The following is a 22880-nucleotide window of genomic DNA, read 5'->3' as shown; positions in this document are numbered from 1 at the left end:
TATGAGCTTTTCATGCTTTCCTTGGGGACTGCTATGAAGATGCTGTAGATTGCTAGTGGAGAAATGGACATATATAAGTCAACATGAATGTTAATTATCAGAATATACATCCTTTTACATTTTCTACAATCTAAATGTCATAATATAAATGGAATTTGTAATAAACTAATGGCTACATCTTTATTGCAATAAAACAACTCCCATTGTGCTTTTTGCATAATGAAATTCTAATCATATTATATTGGGAAATAAGTCTCACTCAATTCACTAGACCTTCTCCCAAGCAACTGACTATAGCTTTAAAATGTTAATTTTCATTTTTATTCTATTTTAACACTTCAGTTTGTATGTATGTACATGCAAAATGCCTCTCAGGAAGAAAATTAGCAACAATTAATCAGCCTTAAATTGTAATCCCTGTAGCTTTTGAAAATTTTGTAATCAAACAATTACAGTACAGAGCTATAATATATCAAGAAAAAAGAAAGAAAATTACCATTCATGAGAGAGAGGAAGAATTTAAACGACAACCATCCTAAAGTTAAACAATATTCTGAAGAATGTTAATATGTATTATTATTTCTTGAATCTAGTGCATTTCAGAAGTTAACAAAGTATAGTATAACACAGTTGAAGTATCTTAACATATTTAGATTAAGGCATACTGATGGTGAATCTAAGCTGCTTTGAGAAAATCTCTCAATTTTAGACATTATACTCTCTCTCTATGCAAAAATAATAAACAGAGGTATTTTTACAGTAAATGTGTTTGAACTCTGCAGAGGTTGTAGTAGTGATAGTAGTAATGCACTCTAGATTAAATTTGATGTCCCAGAAGAATTAAGAATGCTGCTGGGTTCAAATCTACTTTTCTCCTCTCCCAAGCAAAGCATGATTTTGTCATTCTGCATGATGGCATCACATCATGTGTTGAATGTTTCTAGTCACCATGAATGAGACAGAAGCAACACCTTGCACTTATTGTAGCACCAAGTTTTATTCAAGAACATTTTTCTCTGTATCTTTCTTAAAAGGAGAAAAAAATTAATGCTACTTCAAAATATATGTAGCACATAATTCTTACTTACAAGTCCCATTCATAGCAAGATTATTTTTGGGGTAATGCTGATGAAAATCCAAAAATGTTGTGGACAATGCTCTACATGTATAAACAAACTAGATTGTTTGAGTGCTTAACTAACTGTCCCTAAATGTATTCTCTTATTAATACATTCAAAATAGCATGGGTTGAGTGATTGGTTTGCTTAGTCGTCCTACATTCAAGAATAAGACTAAATGTCACCACATTTCATACATTTCCAGATTGGCTGATGTTTAGAGCAAAAGAATGATGCATGTGCAAGATAACTGCAGATGCTAATACTTCCATGCTGGCAGAAATAATGTTTCAATATTTATATGTATTTTTCCCACATCCCACGATGTATTCTGTCTCATTAGAAAAGTGTTGAATGTGTTATTTAAAAATCCTTTTGATTTCTGTAAGTAAGCAAACGCAAAAATAATGGCAAAGAAACTTTCCCGTGAAAATTTGAACCTATCAAATATAACGATTGTTGTAATAAACTTTAATATAAAAATGGAATAAGAATTGGTGCCCATACAGCACTGTTAAGAGGCTGGGAAATTCTGTGACTTGAAATCCACAAATCTTAAAAGGCCAAGATTGAGAAACACTGCTATAGAGTCATGATCATATTGCTAAACATTTGTTGACAGGTTAGAGTATTTGCTGCCTGAGATATATTTTTTGATTCTGGTATATACTGCACTTTTCTGCATAATGTGAAAAGCTCATAACACAATTTCGTACTTATTTAATCAGAAATATATCTCACTGAATTCAGAAGGACTTATTTTCAGAAAAGTGATGCAGACTTGGGAATGAGTTCATTACCCTTAAAGAGATATATTTCGGAGTGGTCAAGTAGAAGATTGCATGCATAGTATAGTTCCTTAATTTCATTGCATTCAAATCAATAGAAGGCTAGATGCAAAAGATTAATAGTCTTGCATCAGAAATATTTCCATTGCATCGACTCTATAACTGTCAGGTACCATACAATGTAAATTACAGTATCTGTGTTGCATGGAGTCAGTGAGACCCAATATTCTCGCTATTAACTTTTTTCCTGCATTTTATATTGTACTTTTAGTATGTATTCAAAACTAAGACATTTGAAGAACGGACTGTTCATGAAGAACTGGCAAAGAGTATGACTGATCTGTTGCAGTCAAATGATCAAAGGACTGTGAAGCTTGTTCTGAAGGTGAAATTTATTCTTATTCATGAGCGAAAAATGTCAGGAAAGCTTTCATAGATTGCTGCTTTCCTCACTTTTTGTTGTTGTTGTTGTTGTTCCTTTGTGTTAGTTTTTGACTCCTGGTGACTGCCTGGACTAGTCTGTGGAGTTTTCCTGGCATTTTTTTTTTTTTTGAGGGGGGGAATATTTTGTCAATGCTTCATTCCCAGGTTGAGACTGGCCAAAGGTCACTCAGCTGGCTTTGTGCTTCACATAGGATTAAAACTCACGGTCTCTGCTTTCTAGCTTGGTACCTTATTCACTACATTAAACTGACTCTGTTTTGCTATATGTTCTTATGTTATGATGTCACTTTGTTGTTGCTGTAGCTTGGGGAAAGCATTGCTTAGCAGAACAGTTAAGAAGTTAATATGAGACCCTGAACTGAAATATTAGGACTTAAAAGCAAGAATATGTTGCTGAAGGGTACCTTCATTGGCAAATGCATCACAGTCCTGCAACTCCTTGCTAACAGATTGATAAGGGATGTTCTTTATAAATGGTTACCAATTCAGCACTAAAGTACAGAGAGAAGAATGGTTTGGTTTTGTCTGAGTAAAGAATTTTATAAATTGAATTCAGATTTTCTGTTTCACATATGGATGGAATATGTGAAAGTGCTGTATGGACGGCTCCACATGCTCTGAATCATCTTTCCCCATTAAAATCTTAGTTTTTTAAAGAGTTAAATGAGATTGATGTATAAATTCCAGTTGGAAAAAGAGAAACAATGAATTTATTAATTCCTCACTTAGTTCCTTGCCATTGCCAAGCTATTCTGGTGGGTTCCTCAAGACCAGAGAAGCAGCTTTTCAAGACTACTTGTAGAAGTAAAAAAGCAATAGTTATAAATTACTGTATCTAATTACAGAGAGACTATCCAGAAGTGGCCCAAGTTTCTCCATATATTAGAATTCAGTTCTTTCTTGTCTAATCTTATGCCTTCCAAATATTTGGGAAATACACCTCTAGAAAATTTTAGCCACATTGCTTAGGTTTTATAGAAATGGTAGTCACCGCACATATGGAAAAGCTCACTTTTGGGGAGCTTTTTGTAAAAAAAAAAGTGCAAAGTTAGTATAAAAGAAAAATAATATATATTTATTTATTTTAGCACTCCTGGTTCTTTTTTGCAATTATATTAAAATCAATGGCACAGCATTTGGTTTACACAAAGAGAGTAGAGGTAAGACTCTATGCTATATGCATTATATAATAAATGTTATCAATATTTAAACATGTTCTTATTTAAAAATATTTTACTCATCCAAAGGCCAGTGTGAGGGGTGCAGTAGAATATGGTATGGCATGTGTGTGCAAAAGTGCAGTTCATGTTGGGAAGGTATGCATGACAGCAATGAACATGGAGGGTGTATGGAATGTGCGAGTGACCAACATGGTGCAAGCATAGAGGGGCTGAAGAGAGCATATATGGGTGCGGGAGAGTTTCTGCAGCTGGTTATTGTTAATAAATGCTTCTGCAGTTACATCACTGCAATTTATCTGGGCAAGAAATTTGTTCTGAACAGTTTTGGACCTAAAGATCTCAAATAAAATTTAGACCTACTGCTTATAGGGCTGCCTATCTCATACAATTTGTGCACCAACTAATCATTTCAATAGTGATTTGGCTTTCCCCATGATGTAGCCTTGAAGGAAATTGCCACTGGAATTGAAATTGATCCTCTGGCCACATACCGTATTAAGACGTTTCTCAATTTGCATTTATTTTTCTACGTCTAGTTTTAATGGTAACATTTTAATTGAGGCTTAGTTGAATGTTATCACTATACTTTGTAAGCATCCAGTGCCATTAAGACGTTAAGTGCCAAATACATTTTCTGAATAAATAAATGCCATCATCATTAAACTGTTCATCGGAATGATGCCTCTTAGTCAGGAGCATTTTCACTAACTCCTCCAATTTCATTGTGTAGAGAGGGAAATGAAACATTTTAGAATATTGAGCGTTGTCTAGATCAGTGTCTTATTTTGAAGAAGCCATCTGCTGTCCCCACCAGATTACTCGTGCTCAGAGGTTTCCAGAATCATACAAAACTGAACTAGATAAACTTGTAATGAACATATCAGATCACGTTATTTGGAAACACAGAGAAGCTTTTGAAGAGACAAAGAATGCAAGCCACAGCATTGGAAGGTTTCTGAAGGTAAGGTGCATTTAGTATAAATAACCATTAACCTATTTGTACCTTGCAGGATGCACAAACCTTGCAATCATTTTCATAGTAAATATTTCTTTTTGCTGTTGGCATAACACAAAACATTAATTATGTGATTCTTCTACACTGATGGGCATGGCAGTGATGAAACTTCATAACCAAAATAAAAGAAGAAACATTTGAATACCTTTTCACCAAAAAAAGAATATACAGTAGTCACCCTCTTTACAATAAAGAAGATAACTCTTTATTAAAAAACTACAACACTGTTAATTAATAAAGGATTGCTATTCAGTTTTTAGATTTGCAGAAGGGAAGAATGCATTTAATAGCCAAAAATTCAAGAAATACAACTTGTTTTTGACAAATAGGATCTGTTTTATTTGAACATATTTACATCTTCAGTAAGTTTTCTAGAAGGTATGCTTTACACCGGTTATTTATTCAAAACAATACAAAATCTTTTAATTTCATATTGCCACTGATATAAATTGACATTTAGATTAATCAAAAAACTATTGAGTTGAGTATTTGACTTTCACATTTGATCTTCATGATTTATTGCCAGTTTGCCAGGATGATATTAATCCCTTATTAACTTTTTTCTATTATTAAAAGTCTTTTCCTAGGGAAATAATTATAATCATTTCATTTTTTTTCTCTTAGCGATGTTTCACATTTATGGATCGTGGATTTGTATTTAAATTAATCAATAACTATATAAGCATGTTTGGACCAGGTGATGACAAGGTAAATAAAGTAATGTATGTTTCCAATTATGCTGACTTCTCCTTTAAAAATTATCAGAATCAGTAAAAAAGAAGAATAGATCTCAGAATATTTGTTTCTTTTGTTGGATAAAAGTTTTTTTATCACTTTACAAAGTACAGTAGTTAACAGAAAAAAAATCTTTGTAATATACTGCTTCCCCATAATGCGCAGCTGAATTTGTTTAGTTGTGCCCTTACAAAAAATAAAAAATTAGTCTATCAAATCATATGTTTCTCAGTGAAAATGTGGATCTCTTCATTGGAATTTGTTTGTTGCTTGCGCATTTAGCAGTCTTTTAGTGAAGAAAAGCATGCATTTCTTATTCAAACTAATCTAAGTAATTATTTATCTATTTCATTCCCTTTCCTTTTATTAGTTTAATATTGCTACAATCAACTGTATCATTTTTTTAAAAAAAAATTTCCTCTTATATGAAAAGAATACTTTCACATTCATATAAATAAATATGTACATTCATTAACCTGCATAACCAGTATTTCATGTAATTATGAAGATAGATTAATGAATGTACATGCATGCAATAAATGAACATAAATCATCTGATAATCATCTCAAACTTTCAGATTTTGTTCCAGTATAAATTTGATTTTCTTGAAGAAGTATGTAACTATGAACACTTCATTCCTCTCTGCCTACCCCTGAAATCTGCAAACATTCCAGGTAAGCATTTAGGGTTTTATATACAGTAATATTTATTATAAAACAAAAGAAACTGCATACAATTTTAAGTATATAACTTAGTAATAAATCTCACAAAAATAGTAGGGTTTTGTATTATATAAATACATTTAAGGTTGGCATGCAAATTTCACATTTCCTTCCATGGCCTGAAAGCGGGTCCTTCCTAGACTTTCAGTGTTCACACTGATATGCTTGTAATAGCTCTCTGCAGTATCATTTGTCCCTACCTAGATTAACAGGGAAGGATTATTTCAGTGGTCCTGTTGAGTCTTAAGTATTTGTTTGCTTTATTTATAATACTTTTACACTACCAGTTTCACACAGACCACTGTGCAATGTCCATAGAAAGATAAAATAATCCCATCTTTTAAAAAAAGCTCAGCATCCAGAATGATTGGAGCTGATCTCAAAATAGCCAATCTAAAAATACTATTTCTGATCAGTATGTATTTTAAGAAATGTGGATGGATGAATATGACAACCGTAAAATTATACCTTTACAATTAACAATGTGATTTATCTAAATGTACCAACATGTCTTTTTTTTTCTACATATTTCTACCAAACCATTCAAGATCCAATCACACCATCAGAAACAACCCAGCAGTTTCATGCATCAGGTATGCATTCATCCAAGTACATTTTGCGTCTTAGTTATTAAATGTGGCATTATCAAATTCCATTTCTAGCATTTAAAAAATTATTTACTACTCTGCAATGAACCCGTTTGAAGTATAATCATTCTCCCACAACTTTGACTGGCAGACATGTTTGGAGTAATAATATACATCGCATTAATTGAAGGTTCTCTAAAAGAAGAATAGAAAACTTACAGTTGTTATTTTTAGGCAGCTAAAGTTCTGTGAACTATACTTTCTCACTCAGCAATAAGTTCAAAATCTACTTCACCTTGCCAACTACTAAAGAAAATATTACTATAATACATCAGGTACAGATTAACAGAAGTTACTACTGATTTATAACTTAACATTAGCAGACTTACCAATTGTAAGTGTAATTGTCTTTCTAAAATTTGTTACTTGAATAATTTAAATCTCAATTAATTATATGTCTCTTCTTAATATATATCAATAATTTAATGAAGCACATATATGGCAAGTTTTAAACACATAACTTTCTTGACTGTCTTAATCCAGATGTTCCTGAATATATTGTGACAAATGAATTTTGCCGGAAGCATTTTTTAATTGGATTACTTCTTCGAGAGGTTGGGTTCGCACTCCAAGAAGACCAGGATATCAGACACATGGCCCTAGCCATGCTCAAAAATCTGATGGCAAAACATTCATTTGATGATCGATATAGCGATCCGGTATGAATGTTTAACTTTTTACCTTGATGGAATAGACCAGTCAGTCGTCTGTACTGAGCCATCTTCTTTGAATGTCTTTTCTGCAGGAAAAGCAGGCAAAAATAGCAAACTTGTATATGCCTCTTTATGGGATGCTTTTGGACAATATGCCAAGGATATATCTGAAAGATATGTTTTTATTCAGTATAAATACATCTAATCAGGTGGGTTCCAGTAATGGGCCATAGTAATTTAATTTTTCTTAAACCTATACTGCTAACATTTTTAAATTATTCTTAGACTAGATTAGTTTAGATTAATTTATCAGTAAATAGAGTATGATAAAAGCATATTAATTTAAAGTCACTTAAATTAGGTATACTGCTGGACTTATTGTCTATGAAGGAAAAAAATCCATAGATTCAGATTAAAAGCGTACCTAAAATAAATCCATTGCAATTAATAATTTTGAGACAAAGAATACCCAGTTTGAACTTCTTATCACTTACAAGCTTACTAGGTGGCCATAAACAGGTTAGTTTCAGTATTGGTCTCCCATCTGCAACTAAAGTTGTCTCCCTTATTGATTCACTAAAAATCTGCCTTTCCTTACCTGATACATTAAGATTACCACCTTAAGATTGGTTTAGAATTATGGGAAGGCATAGAGGGAGAATATTTTCTTAAACTAATTTGATTGTTTTGGAAAAGAAATTTATTAAATTTGATAAATTAGATCAAGCAGAAATAGATTAATGTGTGGTGGTGATGATGGTTAAGAGAACAAATCTTGTTGTTAGGCTGCAAAAGGCAAAAACTGTGATTCTATGCCAATGTCAAAGCAGTGGGTATGTAATTATAAAACTAGCAATAAGTGACAGATTTTGAACATTGATTTAATACATTTGTTCTCTGGCTGTCATTGAAATCCAGGGATCTAGAGATGATTTGAGCACCACTGTAGGATTTCAGAGTCAGACAACAATGAAACATGCAAATTCAATTGATACTTCTTTCTCCAAAGATGTTCTTAATTCAATTGCAGGTATGAAAGCATTTACATAAAAATAACTATCTGTTTTGTTCTATTGCAAGTTTTATTATTACCAATTTCTTACATTTAAATTATCTTCTAATATTTCTAGCAAGAGTATAATCTGAAATAAATTCTTCTTAGAAGAGAGTAGGGAAGACATGTTGAGTTTGATTCCACAAGATCAAAGTCCTCTAATTTCTTGAAATGTCCACAGCTGTTATTGGGAAACAATTTTTTAAAATGTTATAACTAGAAAAGAAAATGAAATGAAAAGAAAAGAAATGTGATCTCCCTTGAACTAGCACAGCAATCATTCATTTATATATACCATTCCTACAGCATTTTTATAATTTGATTTCATTGTCCTCGTATTAGTTGTAAGAGACTTTCTACTAAATGACGGGATAATCAGTATTATAGATGTGCACACAGATGTATATGTGTACAAAATCTAACCCAATTTATAGAATACAAATAAGACAGTACTCTACTTAAAAGCAGATTAGGTTCCAAAAGTCTGTTGTAAGCCTATTTTGTTTGTGAGTCCACCGAGTATAAAAAAAACATGTTCAGTGAATGGTTTATGGCATTGTAAAACCTGACAGTAATGTTGTAGACTCAACCTCCAGAGTTGAAACAGTCCATTTTTCCACCTTCCTGAAGAAGTAGTTCAGTGGGCTTTGGATGGTGACAGGAGGTAATGTGGTGGAAGTTGGGAGAGGATAAGAAAGGATTGTTTCTGGATACCTGTATAAGTACTGGAAGCTGGACCTTTCCTGCCTTCTCCCAACTTTGGGGTATAGATAGATTTGTTTGTATCACAAAAGTTCACAAAGTTCATTAATAGAGTAAAGTTTGTACTGTATACTGTTCAGTTGCATTTCAAGATGTAATACTAATTGCATCCTCAATAAATGTTTCTACTTTTATGGCTTTTGGTCCATCATGTATGAGATTGTGTCTAACACCATCTATAGCAAAATATGTATCATTGCATTTGTCGTTATATCTTACTCTGTTTCATGCACTTAGCTCATAGCCATTCAGCATCCTCATTAACTGAGCTGTAGCTTTTCTTAACAGTGTCTGGTCAATGTTACATACTGTTTTTTGGTGTTCATCCTGCTTAATTGTCATGTCCATAAGCATCATTTTAGCACATTCGTTGTGGCTTTTGTTTCCAGCTTTTTCATCAATAGTTATTCCTGCAGCAAACCATGCTGACTCCAGAGGTTCCCTAGGAAGTCTTGACTCTAACCCAAGTACCAATGAAAAGAACAGTGAAATAAATGAAGCCTGTGAGAAGGTATGTATGTCTATAAACTAGGACAGCACAATACTTCAGGTTTTAATGGGGAAAGATGATTCAGAGCATGTGGAGCCGTTCATACAGCACTTGACAGCAACTTTCTAATGCAGCTGCCTCTGGTTTACATGATGCTACAATTATTTTATTTTACATTTTTTATTTTATTTATTTATATCCCACCTTTATTATTTTTATAAATACTTAAGGCAGTAAGCGTATATTCCTCCTCTTTCTATTTTTTTCACAACAATACCTTGTGAGGTGAGTTGGTTGAAAGAGAGTGACTGGCCTAAAGTCATTCAGATGACTTTCATTTCCTAAGGCAGGACTAGAACTCACAGTCTCCAGGTTTCTAGCCTGGTGCCTTAACCTCTAGACCAGGGGTGTCAAACTCAATTTCATTGAGGGCTTCATCAGCATTGCGGTTGCCCTTGGAGGGCCGGGTGGGTGTGGCCAGGGTGGGTGCAGCCTACTGGGTGGGCGTGGATGGAGTGAGTGTGACCTACTGGATGGGTATGGCCAGCTCTACATCATTTGCCCTACTGCCTGCAGAAACCCCTCCTCTGGAGCCCATCAAGCCAGATACACTTCCAGGCGATAGTGTATTTCTTCATTCCTCACAAAGGGTGATACCTCCCCAGCATGCACCCAGGGGGTGGGGCCGACACGGCAGGGGCTGGTTCCTCACTGTTTCCAGATGGCCTTGTGGAGCTAAGACTGAATGCATTTCAGCATAGATGGCCACCGCAAAATTGTACATTGGCTCCCGGCTGACCTGAGCCAGGGCCAGGGCCAAGGCAGAGGGGGCCGTTCCCTCACTGTTTCCAGAATGGCTTCGTGGGCCACATGAAACTACTTCATGGACCACATCCAGCCCCCGGGCCTTGTGTTTGATATGTCTGCTCTAGACCAAACTGGTATAACCAAAGTGATATATATAAAGTGCATTTTGGAGGTAAAATTCATTTATCGAGGCTTTCCATGTTTTGCTACAACAGATTGTAAGGCCATTGTCTCTGATTGGATCAGCTCTTCGTTTTGACAAATTAGATCAAGCAGAAACAAGAAGTCTCCTAATGTGTTTTCTTCATATTATGAAAACAGTTTCAGAAGGTAATTGAACAGTAAAATGTATCTGTGCCTGCTTTATTACTTTTCTGCTGAAGATCATATTTGTTTGGGAGAAATCTCTTAATTGCTAGGTTTACAAGACAACAGAGAGTGGATTTAAAGCAGCAATGGGCAGAGCCAGTGTGAGCAGTCAGCAAAGACATTTTCTTTTCTAAACTAGTGCTACTACTTTTCTTTCTCTTTGTTTTCTCTGTATTCTTCTTCCTTATACATATCTGTAAAAATACCTTTTTACTCTTCAGACAAGTTGAAATTAATTGTTTATAAAGAGCTTCTGAAATAAAATACACACAAGTATGAAAAATTAAGATGATCTGTCAGTCCTTCAGGATAGGAAAGATCAGGGAATGGGGTCTCTAAGAGAGTATATTGATACAGTTAATAAAGTTATTGTAACAGAATCTTTAAAGCCTGTCACATCCTTTTCTACTTCCACATACACCTAGCACAATAACAATAGCAATAACACTTAGACTTATATACCATCCCATTGTCTGGGTAATTAACAATATCAGCATTTTGGGCTCAACAATCTGGGCCCTGATTTTACCAATTTTGGAAGAACATGAGGCTGAGTGAACCTGGAGCTCTTTCAGAATTGAATTTCTGGCGGTGGGCAGAATTTCCCTGCAATGCTGCATTCTAACCACTGAGCCAACAGTTGTAATCAAGTTGTTTTGAGGATATTTTTTATCATACTTCCTACTTTTCTAGAACTGAGATACTTTTATATCAAAGGCTATATTTTCCTGCTATTCCATCATAACATTTCCTATCTTAAATTAAAAACCATCATGTTTGGTTTTTATTATTAAGCACATGATAAATTATGAAATCCACAAAGAATGGGAACTGAGTTTAATACAATATCTAGTGTGTAAAACAACAGTTTCCTGAATTCTGCTGGTAGGAAATACCACTTGGAAAATATGACAATAGTGATTAGCTTTGGCTAAATGAGTTCTGACAGATAAGGGTTTTTTATTTATTTTTATTGCTTTTAAATAGTGACAAAAAGGGAAGTTAATTATGATAAAATACACACATTATCAAAGATAAAAAGAAATAGAAAATGGGTTCTTTTAAAAAAGTAAAAAAAATACAATGTAGGGGAAAAACATGTATCATTTTAGCAGTAAATAATTACAATTCTTTATATAATTATCTAAAGCAATTCTAATTCGAGTACATAAATGTTTCTAAAATATTTATATAACTACATAATCATGTTTTAACCTACTATATTTTATATAAATGAGTTCCATATTTTGTTATATTTGTCCATACAAAGTCTGTGTTTATAGTCAATCCACTCATAGATAGTAACTCTAATCAGGACTTCAATACTGTAAATATTGCCATTGGGTTCTATCTGATGGATTATATTCATTTTTAACATACTATAGAGTGTGATAGAGTACTTGATGTAAGAGAATAAATAATATATTCATATGTTTTCATTGTTTCTTCCTAGATACACTGATCTCCTACTGGCAGAGGGCACCATTTACAGAAATAGCAGATTTTTTCAGCATTTTAGAGTAAGCTCACTTTGAGGTTTGTTCTTCCAAGGCTGTTGTTGGTATTAATTAAATTAGAGGCAAAGCTTATGCTAAAGAATAATTATACATTTCAATCCCCATATTTTTAAGTCTTTCAAAAGAAATGCATATCCCACCTAAAGTTATGCAGTTTAGCAATCTCTCCAATCTTCCATGAATGTTGATATCATGTGGATTTAAATTGTGAAATGTTAATGTTTTTTCTTTACTTAGTTAGTAAAGAATAAAAGAAAAAATCACAATGTACAATCAGAAGTATCATAGGTAATATTTCTTGTCTTCAGTTTTTTGTAACTTGAATGAAAAAAACTGCTTATCTTGTCATAGTCGAATAATGTAGAAATTTTATATAATGATGCCAGTGCATCTCTTTTCCCATCCATTTTAATTTTTAAACCATCCATTTTTCTGTAGTCATGAAATCTGACAATATTTCACAATCTTATACCCAATTTTGCAAGCTTTGATTGATCACTGTTGGGAGTCGAATAACTAACTTACATAACTGTGTGTTTGTATGTGTTTGTGTTTGCGTGTGTGTGTGTGTTTGTGTGCAGTTGTATATTTGTGTGTTTATATGTGGGTCTGTGGATGTGGGTAGGATCTATGGATCTGGATCTGTGGATCCGGGTCTATCTGGGTCTATGTCTATCTGTATCTGTGTAGAATCAAATTCTGTCTATGGAAATCTTGCATGCCACAATCTCTGAATGATGTCAAGAGTGAGAAACATGTTCTAGACATTTAGGGCTACAATTCTTATTATACCAGCCTTGATGTTACATTGCTGTTATTGTTAATCCTAATATAATTAAATTAGGGTGCAGATATAATTGAAATTGAAAAAGTTTGGTCTACCGTCTCTTAAATGACAAAATTATATATAGTAACCTAGAACTGAATTCTGTTCAACTGTGTTTACTTCTGTGTAAACAAGCATGGTTTTTTTTGTCAGTTTCTTCTTTTAGCACAACTTTGCATATTATTGTCATCATACATAGGGCCAGCTAACTGTATATGAAAAAAATGTAGCAATATGCATTTGCCTTTTTATAAAAGACTAGGAAACCTTAGCCTTGTATGGATAAATATGGCCTTTTCTGCTTTTCGTAGTTGATCCATGTTGACTGAGGAGGTTTCCACCAACCTGTCCATCAAACTCTCTCTGTAGGCAATACAGAATAGGGTTATACATTTTCCCAACTGTTATATATTCTCCTGATGAAAAGAATATGGGTTTGGCCTTCTGAAACCGCCTGAAGATCTGGCTTTGCCAACTGTCCAGGGGTCCCAATGAGGGTACATCATTTTGGAGGTGGTCAATAGACTAAGATAAGACCCCACCTCTCCCCCTACGTGCATGATGCTCCCTCCCTCCCTCCCTCTCCATCTTTGCCAATTTTATGCTAAATGAATGTTATTATTTATCATTTTAATGTTTTTATTGGGTTTCATGATTGTAAGCTGCCAAGAGTCACCTCCAAGCAAGAGGAGCAACATATAAGTTTAATAAATAAATAATAAAAGAAAAGAACTCACTGTCTAACTACATTGCAGCAGTAACAGCATTAAACGGAAAGTTGAAGTCACGGAAGTGCCCTGTGGGGAAAGGAAACAATAGAAAATGAGTAACAACTTCACTCAGGCCATTCCAGATAGCGGCCTATAGCTCTGCTATTGACAGTGGACAGTTTTCATGCAATCGCTTTTGATATTGTACAAGAACAATTTAACAAAACACACAGTTACAATTTCTTTTCACTGCTTGGAAATCTACAAATCGTTTATAACACATTTAAATCAACATAAAGCAAACATCTGTCTGCTAAATATGATGGTGAAGTTTGGCTTTTCTGGCAAGAGAGTGAAAAAACAGACCCTACATGAAACTAGCACTGATGCAGTTATTTACCTGAATGATTTTACTAATGGAATTCTCATTCTTACCGAACTCTAGCTGTGATGTTTTGTGAGAGAAATGAAGTAATGCTGTGAAGAAAAACTATTTGAGATTGTTCCATTTTTTTTTAATCTTTTAGGGTTTGCCTTCAGAATTTCAGATATCTAGGAAAACGAAATATAGTAAGGTAATGTTTTATTTATCAAACAAGTAGCAAAATATTTGAAGTACATATGTAACTGCAAGAAACTTTAGTATGTGTGTGTATTGAATCTAGATGAGGATGAGGATGAATTACAATGAATCCTAGTTTATAAAGTTCCAAAATAAATGCTTTTTGTGAATTTTCATTAAGTGCCCATAAACTTTTAAGTAAGAACAGGCTGCAAGTATAAAACATAACTGACTTTAATGGAAGTTTAGTCTAATGAGATAAATAATATGGATTGTGTTTGGAAATCTTACTATAAAGTTTTCATAAGAATTCTTCACTATGAGACCTATTTTCTAATAATAGAATATGATTCTGATATAAATGTGATATCGGTAATAGAATACAAGACCTTTTTTGATAAATTTTCCTGATATTTATAGTAATAAATGATATTATGATGCAGTTTTAAATTTTATTCTCTTTTATCAGGAAAATTGCTGCTGCAGTTAAGTTTGCTCAGACCACCCGGAATAATGGAACATTGAAAGGCTCCAGTTCATCCTGTCAAACCTCTGGGCTTCTGCCACAGTGGTAAGATTTAACAAAATACATGGAGGGTTAATGCAAAACAGCCATGATGGCTCAACAGAGGCTAAGTATGTATATTGTTGTTGTACACCATTGAGAATCTGGAAGGATTCAACAGCAGGTTGATAATATTTTAATATGTACTATTCCCCTTAAAATGTGAAAAAAAATATTTGTAAAATATATTCAATCAAAAGTAAAAGTCACATGTTAGACTTTTTTGAAATCTTGAAGTCAGATGTTAGAAAGTGTTGTACTTTTTGATTCAGTTGTATTTGACCTATGATATTTAGTTCTTAGAAAATTAGTTTATTTAGTGACAGTTAATGTAAAAACAACAGTTGTCAATATAATCTTCTTGTGTCATGGCATATGGATACATTAAAAGCAGCAGGAGGAAAAATAATGTATTGCCTTGCTCTCAATTCTAAATAAGCACTGATTTCATTTACAGCTAGATAAGGGGGGGACAGAAGGAAGCTTTCCATAATGACGCATCGTAATTTCTTCATGTAGTCATCAGTATCAAATCTCACTGTAACAAAAACATAGCAGCTGCAGTGTAGCATGTCAAATTTCCACCATTACTTCATGATAAAAAATCACTAGAATAAGCTCTTAAATCATTCTACATTTAATTTAATGTGAATAGAAAATTACATGTTAAAGAATTTTCATATCTCTTAGTATATTTTGGACTGGCATGAGTTTCTGAAATCTTTCTGGTAATTATTGCATACTTGCTAAAAAAAATTATAACACTTTACATTTTATTTGTAAACACGCCAAGCAGTTTTCTTAAATGTGACCTTCAAAGTTCCCACCAAAATTGATCTTTTTAAAAAGTCTGTGTTGAAATTTCTAATTGGACTCCATGGTGTCAAATACTCTTTTAATAATTTACCTTTTTAGATATCTTATGCCTTCAGATGTACATAACTATGAATCCTAGAATATTAAACTATCATTTCAGCATTGCCGTTGGGTCTAGTCGAGAAGTGTGCCAGAGTACAAAGAATCCCCCCCCCCAAGATAGCATGAGTTGGTTCTCTACTGCTCAAAAAGACCCTTTGGTATACCTACAAGGCTTTTGATAGGTATACCACTGATTTGGTAGAGCTTTGTTCCATTAACATGTGGACAATTCCTATCTAGTTAACTTTTTTTTTTAGCAAGGCTTAGTATAATTCCGTCTGTATATTGTGTAATAAGCTTACTACTTTGTTGGAAATATTCATGTCCAGAAATAATGCAGAAGAGAAGATGGAAAACAAATCTGTCTAAAGGTTTGGAAAAATTTTGGGGATATGCCTGAGGAACTGTCTTCTCATTTTGCAGGGCACATTCTGCTTCTAGCAGTGAGGTTCACAAGCATCATAGATCCCAAACTTTACCAATAATCCGTGGGAAAAATGCCCTTTCCAATCATAAACTCCTACAGATGATAGATAGTACCATTCCAAGTAAGTATAAAGTATGATTTTGTAGTTGAGCTTTTAATAGGACAATGGTGGTACTTAATGAAATAACATTCTCAATTCAGTGTTATGTAAATAATGTGAGAGAATAATAGCCATTATTGTTTGTTGTATCATTATTCAGTTTTATGTATACACAGCAAAACATTTACCAGCTCTCAATATCTATAGAAAAGTCATGTTTTCCTAGATTGTGTTGTATATTCTTGTGAATTTTATGCTTTTGCATATACATAAATATTTTTTATGATATCATCCATGTTCTTGTCATTTATGCTTGTTCAGTTGTTATGGAACATTAAGAGTGAAGGCCAGCTGTTGTATATTATTAAGACAATTTCAGTCTATCATGTTTAGCATAAAAATTAGACATAAAAACAATAACTCTTATGTAGTTCTCACATGTTTACTTATTACCATAAATTCTTTCTGCTGTATGTAATTTATAAAATGATAAAAAATAGGTTGATTAATTAGCATCCTATTGTTTATTGATAACCATGTGCATTAATTCATTGAATGTGAGCAATCAGTAGACTTCATAACTGAATGCAGTCAGAAAACCAGAAGATATGCATAGGTTTGCACTGTCAATGCTATAAATAGATTCTCTACCCCTGCTAAACTACATAGCAAAAATTACAATAAACATGTACGCAATAACTGAGCAATTGTGGGCCCAAGGAGATATTCTTTGACATATGCAAATAATCCCTTCATACCTTTCATCATCCTTAAGTATGCAAAAATATATTTTAAAAAGACAAGTTTATAAGAAAGAATAAACATAAGTAGGTTAATTATTTTTAAAATAAATATCATAAAATATTTTTGTGTACAATTTATTCAGAATTCGAATTTGGTATATAGTTTAGATACATATATTTATTTACTATTTGTACTCTGAGTTTTCAATCCTAAAACACTTACAAGCCCTGACAAAATTTATTTATTTGCTTAATTTATATAGCCGAATCATCTAATTTTTATGTGAATCTTACAACCACAACAAAAATGTTAAATTGCATCAAGTGTGTGAACTGTCTGTTGCAAGATCTTTTTATTCCTCAAATTAATGTTATATTTTTCAAAGAACTCATTTCTTTGAAATTTTGAAGAAGGGATATGGAGGTGAAATATCTATCCAAAACCAAAGCAGAAAAGTAAACAGGAAGGATTCAAACTGCTATATGAAAATAAGATTTTTTTTAATGTGAAGAATGAGCAGTGCATTTCATCTAGAGACAAGTATATTATGATTTATTTAAGCATGTTTTATAAAATAAGTCCTTAAAAAATCCTTATAGAAATATTGAAACCAAATATTGAAATCTAATCGCAATTTCAGAGTAAAACTTGCTAAGAAAGTCTAATTTTATGTAGAAGCATATTTAGAGAGATGATAGTTCATCAGTGACTATTGTCATTTGTAGATGACTATAAAATTTTTCTGTAACGTTTCTTTGGTTGTAGGTGCCTCTAATGAAACAGATCTTGTGAGTTATGTAGATACGGAAGCCAACACGGCAACAGAAGTTTGCCTTTCTATACTCGATCTGTTATGTCTTTTCACTGAGCATCATCAGGTAACATTTTTCTGTGTGAAACTTTTTACATGAAAGTCACAATGTCTATAATTTATGCTGAGCTGTTATTTTATGGAAGCAGAGAATCAACAAGTGAAATGTTTCATATATGTAGACAGCTTATAATTGAAGCTTTCAAAATCTGATAAAGAGTACAGAGTCACTTTGATGGTCCATTTAACCTGGCACTGCCAAACATGTTTCACTACAGTTTCTAATATACCTATGCCATGCTATCAGTTGCTCTTTTATAGAATGATTTAGTACAGGGGTCCTCAACCTTGGCAACTTTAAGACTTGTGGACTTCAACTCCCAGAATTCCTCAGCCAGCAAAGCCAAGGTTGAGGATCCCTGATTTAGTATACCAGGTTGGGAATGCTGTAGCATAGTTTTTCAGTACCGCAGACCAGTACTGCAGACCAGCCTTTTTAGGATTTGCTTAGAATTGAAACTAAGGCCATCTATTTCCAAACTATGTGCTTTCCCACTAAGCTGTAAAACTTAGGGAAATATCTTGTAGTGCTGGATAAAAGAGTTCCTAAATCACCACCACCCACCAATATCATCATCACCAAAATAATAATGAAGCTTTGGCAGAAGAGAGAAAGATGGTCTGAGGCAAAAACAAAACTATTCTAAGAAACTTTGAGAAATTTAACTAATATTAAAAATGTTAAAAATGCCTGCTCATATTTGAAAAAAAAGAAAAGAAAAAAAGAAAAGGCAGGGGAGGGAGGGGAGAGGAGAGGAGGGGGGAAAAATAAAAGATCCCAACAGTTTAAATTTAGAAAGCTGAAATGTATGTATTACTTTTCAGAGACAACTGCAGCAGTCAGATTGCCAGAATACAATGATGAAGAAAGTCTTTGACACTTACCTATTATTTTTACAAATTAATAATTCTGCAGCTGCTCTCAAACATGTATTTGCTGCTTTGAGATTGTTTGTGAGTAAGGTAAGTCTATATATGGCTTCTCATTTGTAGGAATCCCTTCTTCTCTTTCATTCTTCTCTGTTGGCTATCGAGAGATAACAGACATTTTCTGAACAGATGACTTGCTGTGAGGGGCAGAGCCATGACTTCTATATCTAAGTTTTAAGATATTTTTAAAAGAAAGTGGAGTTTGGACTGTTTGACTTCTAAGAGGAGATAGTGTAATGTTTTACAGATAATTAAAAAGTTATTATCAGAAAAACTGAATAGATTTGTTCTCTGTTGAAACTGAGGGCAGTACAAGGACCAAGGGATTGAAATTAAAAATGATGAAATTCCAGTTGAAAATTAGGAGGAGTATGAGGAAATAAAAGGTACTAATCAATGGAACAATCTGTACAAAACTACTAAAAAGAGATTTTCAAACAGGGGTTTGGTGGCCACTCATGAGAGATGGTTTAATGCAGAGGTCCCCAACCTTTTGGGCACCAGGGATTGGTTCCATGGAGAAAGGTTTTTCTACGGACCGGAGAGTGCATATTTTGTATGCTGCCTGCATCCCACAGATGGGGCTTTGCTTGTTTGTGCAGACCGGTTGCTGGCATGCTGTGGCCCACTACTGGTCCATGGACTGGGGGTTGGGAACCCTGTTTTAATGGATACCTGTACCTAGTAAGCAGTTGAACTATATGATCTACTGTATAAGGTCCCTTACAAGCTATATATTCTGGTTTTAAAGATGTATAGCTTCATCAAGAATGAATTCACTTGCTGTGTAGCCAGTTTGTAAAAGTGTAAGATTGTGATAACTTCTACTATGAGGAAATGTGCACGAGAAAAGTGTATTGATGCTTTTGTTTTGTTTTTTATAGTTTCCATCAGCATTCTTCCAAGGGCAAGCTGATTTGTGTGGATCATTTTGTTATGAGATTCTTAAGTGTTGTAATCACAGATCACAGTCAACACAGATGGAAGCCTCTGCTCTGCTTTATTTTTTCATGAGAAAGAACTTTGAATTTAATAAGCAAAAGTCAATAGTAAGGTCCCATTTGCAGGTAAGAAAATATTACTGTGGAAACATTGTGGAGCAATTATTGCCTGAAATTTCTCATGATTTTATAGTGTTACTGCATTTATTCATTTGAGAAATGGAACAAAGTATATTTGCAGATCACAGTATGCTCTTGTCCAGGGGTGTCAAACTGCCGGTCCACGGGCCGGAAGGGTCACAAAGAAACCACGCCCACCCCATTGCCGGCAATGGGAAAAAAGTTCTGATACATTGCACGATGTCATGTGACATTGCGAGTTTGACATGTGTGCTCTAGTCTGTTTTATTCCATTCTTACTTAAATTTTATTTTAGATTGTTAGATGATCAGAATGATGATGCTAACAATAATGACCATAAAAACTACAGTAATAACAATGCCTTCAATATTCTTTTGCTATCTCAATCTTGATATTCTATAGAAATATCTTAAGGTTTCCAGGTCCTCAGTCTTAAGATACAGAATTACTTTGGAAATGCATCTCATAGGACAAAATATTTTCCTTCCTACTGAAAGACTGTTTATCAGAATGTATATATTCATTTATAACTATTCATAATTAATATTGGGACTCCTACAGGCAAAAATGTTATCTGATTCATTTTTGTAAAAGAATTGCTTACCAAAATTTAAATTTCTTCATATTTAATATAGAAATATTTTAATTATTATTACTATTTATTTTATTCTTACACTACACATACTCTTAAGAGAAGGGTAAGAATTAAACAATGTGAGAAAAAGGGGAAACTGCTAAAAAAAATCTAATGCTAGTTACTAGTTTTCTCCTTGACACAAACAGAGATTGAGAAAACAATCATTGTCTAATAAATTTTGCTGGTGGTTCTTCTGAGAAGCAAGTTTCTCAGCTTGATGATCTGTCTTCGTATTCTCTTTTCTTGTCATCACTTCAGCTCATCAAGGCTGTAAGCCAACTGATTGCAGATGCAGGAATTGGAGGTTCTCGATTTCAGCATTCTCTGGCAATTACAAATAATTTTGCTAATGGAGACAAACAGATGAAAGTAATTTATTTATTTATTTATTTATTTATTTATTTATTTAAGTTGTTTATTTATTTATAGTATTTTTTTCATTCTTATGAAAATGGATATTTCCCCAGTAGTGACTTGTAGTGTCTTTAAGAATCAGTCCGCCATCTTTGAGTTATATGAAGCTCATCCTCATTATTTCTCTATCAACATAATGAAGGCTGGATAGCCATAGGGGGAAAAAAAGTTACTGAGGATCTTGTCTAAAGATGGGTGGATCCCAAAGTATTTTTTCTTTGTTGCTGTCTCAGATATTTTACCAAATTGGAATATGTGTTATAATATGATAATTGTTAGAAAATGTATTATATATCAATTCATATGTCATTAAAAACATACTAGTGACAATAACTCTCTCAAGACCTTTGTTATCCCAAGTTTGATATGCTAAAGAAATATCTATTGCAACCATGTTCAAACATGATAAGCCTTTGATTTCCATCACAAATACTGAAAAAAAAGTTCAGTGAAAGAAAAGTTATTTGATTATGGATAGCTAGGAAGAGGAAACAGCAAACAATGTATTATGACATTGTTATGATGCATGCAATAGTTGTATTTTTCAGGTATCTGACTTATTCCAAATAGATGTCATTTAACATGATAATAGAGATTTTGTGAACTTAAATTCCCTTATTCCTCTTCCCAAAAGAACAGTAACTTCCCAGCAGAAGTGAAAGACTTGACCAAACGCATAAGAACAGTTTTAATGGCTACGGCTCAAATGAAGGAACATGAGAAGGATCCTGAGATGCTGGTGGACTTACAGTACAGCTTGGCAAATTCATATGCAAGTACACCTGAATTACGTAGGACCTGGTTGGAGAGTATGGCCAAAATTCATGCAAGAAATGGAGACTTATCTGAGGTAGCTCATCTGAAACTGATAAATTATTTTGCAATTTTAAAGGGCTTGAAGTAAACCCTAAAGAACAAGAATTCAATATCACCTTTCTGTTTCAACCAAGTATGATATTTGAGGAACCACTTTAAGCAACTTTGTGTCCTAAAGCAGGGTATTTCCTAAAAAAATTGTACCCAAATACATATTTGTGGGTTTGCATTCAAAACAGGGAACATTTAATCAGTAGCAGAATTTAGGAGATTATTAAATTCAGGCACTGTGTTAATTTTCAGTGTAGTGGTCTTGGTACTCCAGCATTAAACAAATCTTAAGCTCGTTCTACAATTTCTCTTTCTACAGGAGTATGATTTTGTCATAATCCATTAGTAGCTTTAATGATAATGTGCACAGCAGGAAAATATGACCTAATACTCTACATGTTCTCTGTTTTTCATAAGAAATAGCAATCAAAATAGCAGAGTAGCCTATATAACTTGTGACCTAGAATGCAGTTGTCATAACAGCCATGATGACCTTCCGGTGTTTAACATTTCTTTAATTATCAGTACTTTATTCTAAGAACTTTTATAAGATGTCTATTAGGACTTGTCTTGTGTAGTGAATCAAGAAGAGTAGATATAAAATTCAATGTAGAGAAAAATAAAGTTTACATTTAGGCAGAAAAAAATCAAAGATACAAGTACAGTTTGGGCGAGACCTGGCTTAAAAACAGTAACTATGAGAGGGACCTTGGAGTCCTACTGGACGATAATGTAACCATGAGCCAGCAGTGTGCAGCAGCAGCCAAAAAGGCTAATACAATCCTGGGTTGTATAAACAGAGGCATAGAATCAAGATCACATGAGGTATTACTACCACTTTATAAAACCCTGGTAAGACCACACCTGGAATACTGCAGCCAATTTTGGTCACCATATCACAAAAAAGATGTTGAGAGTTTGGAA

The 22880-nt window shown here is 33.6% G+C and overlaps 1 protein-coding gene across 15 annotated transcripts in view; it reads left to right on the top strand.

Moving 5' to 3' along the window:
* The window catches only part of DOCK10 (dedicator of cytokinesis 10), a 192298-nt gene that overhangs the window by 149434 nt on the left and 19984 nt on the right, over positions 1-22880 (top strand). For 13 of the 15 annotated variants that reach the window (XM_039364894.1, XM_039364900.1, XM_039364888.1 and 10 more), the window contains exons 26-45: positions 2178-2291; positions 3439-3510; positions 4346-4492; positions 5171-5254; positions 5860-5956; positions 6553-6597; positions 7135-7310; positions 7397-7513; positions 8223-8334; positions 9510-9631; positions 10633-10747; positions 12240-12306; positions 14367-14414; positions 14871-14972; positions 16308-16432; positions 17921-18033; positions 18852-18989; positions 19841-20023; positions 20934-21044; positions 21724-21939. In XM_039364894.1, the coding sequence (XP_039220828.1) occupies positions 2178-2291; positions 3439-3510; positions 4346-4492; positions 5171-5254; positions 5860-5956; positions 6553-6597; positions 7135-7310; positions 7397-7513; positions 8223-8334; positions 9510-9631; positions 10633-10747; positions 12240-12306; positions 14367-14414; positions 14871-14972; positions 16308-16432; positions 17921-18033; positions 18852-18989; positions 19841-20023; positions 20934-21044; positions 21724-21939 (2304 nt within the window). The remainder of the gene's footprint in view (positions 1-2177; positions 2292-3438; positions 3511-4345; positions 4493-5170; positions 5255-5859; positions 5957-6552; positions 6598-7134; positions 7311-7396; positions 7514-8222; positions 8335-9509; positions 9632-10632; positions 10748-12239; positions 12307-14366; positions 14415-14870; positions 14973-16307; positions 16433-17920; positions 18034-18851; positions 18990-19840; positions 20024-20933; positions 21045-21723; positions 21940-22880) is intronic. The other 2 variants (XM_039364901.1, XM_039364891.1) reach the window with 1 other exon arrangement.

The sequence above is a fragment of the Crotalus tigris genome, unplaced genomic scaffold, assembly GCF_016545835.1.
Source record: "Crotalus tigris isolate CLP2741 ecotype Arizona unplaced genomic scaffold, ASM1654583v1 scf7180000019924.707973, whole genome shotgun sequence".
Lineage (NCBI taxonomy): Eukaryota > Metazoa > Chordata > Lepidosauria > Squamata > Viperidae > Crotalus > Crotalus tigris.
The sequence above is the reverse complement of the archived record's forward strand: the minus strand, read 5'-3'. Positions and strand labels throughout refer to the sequence as shown.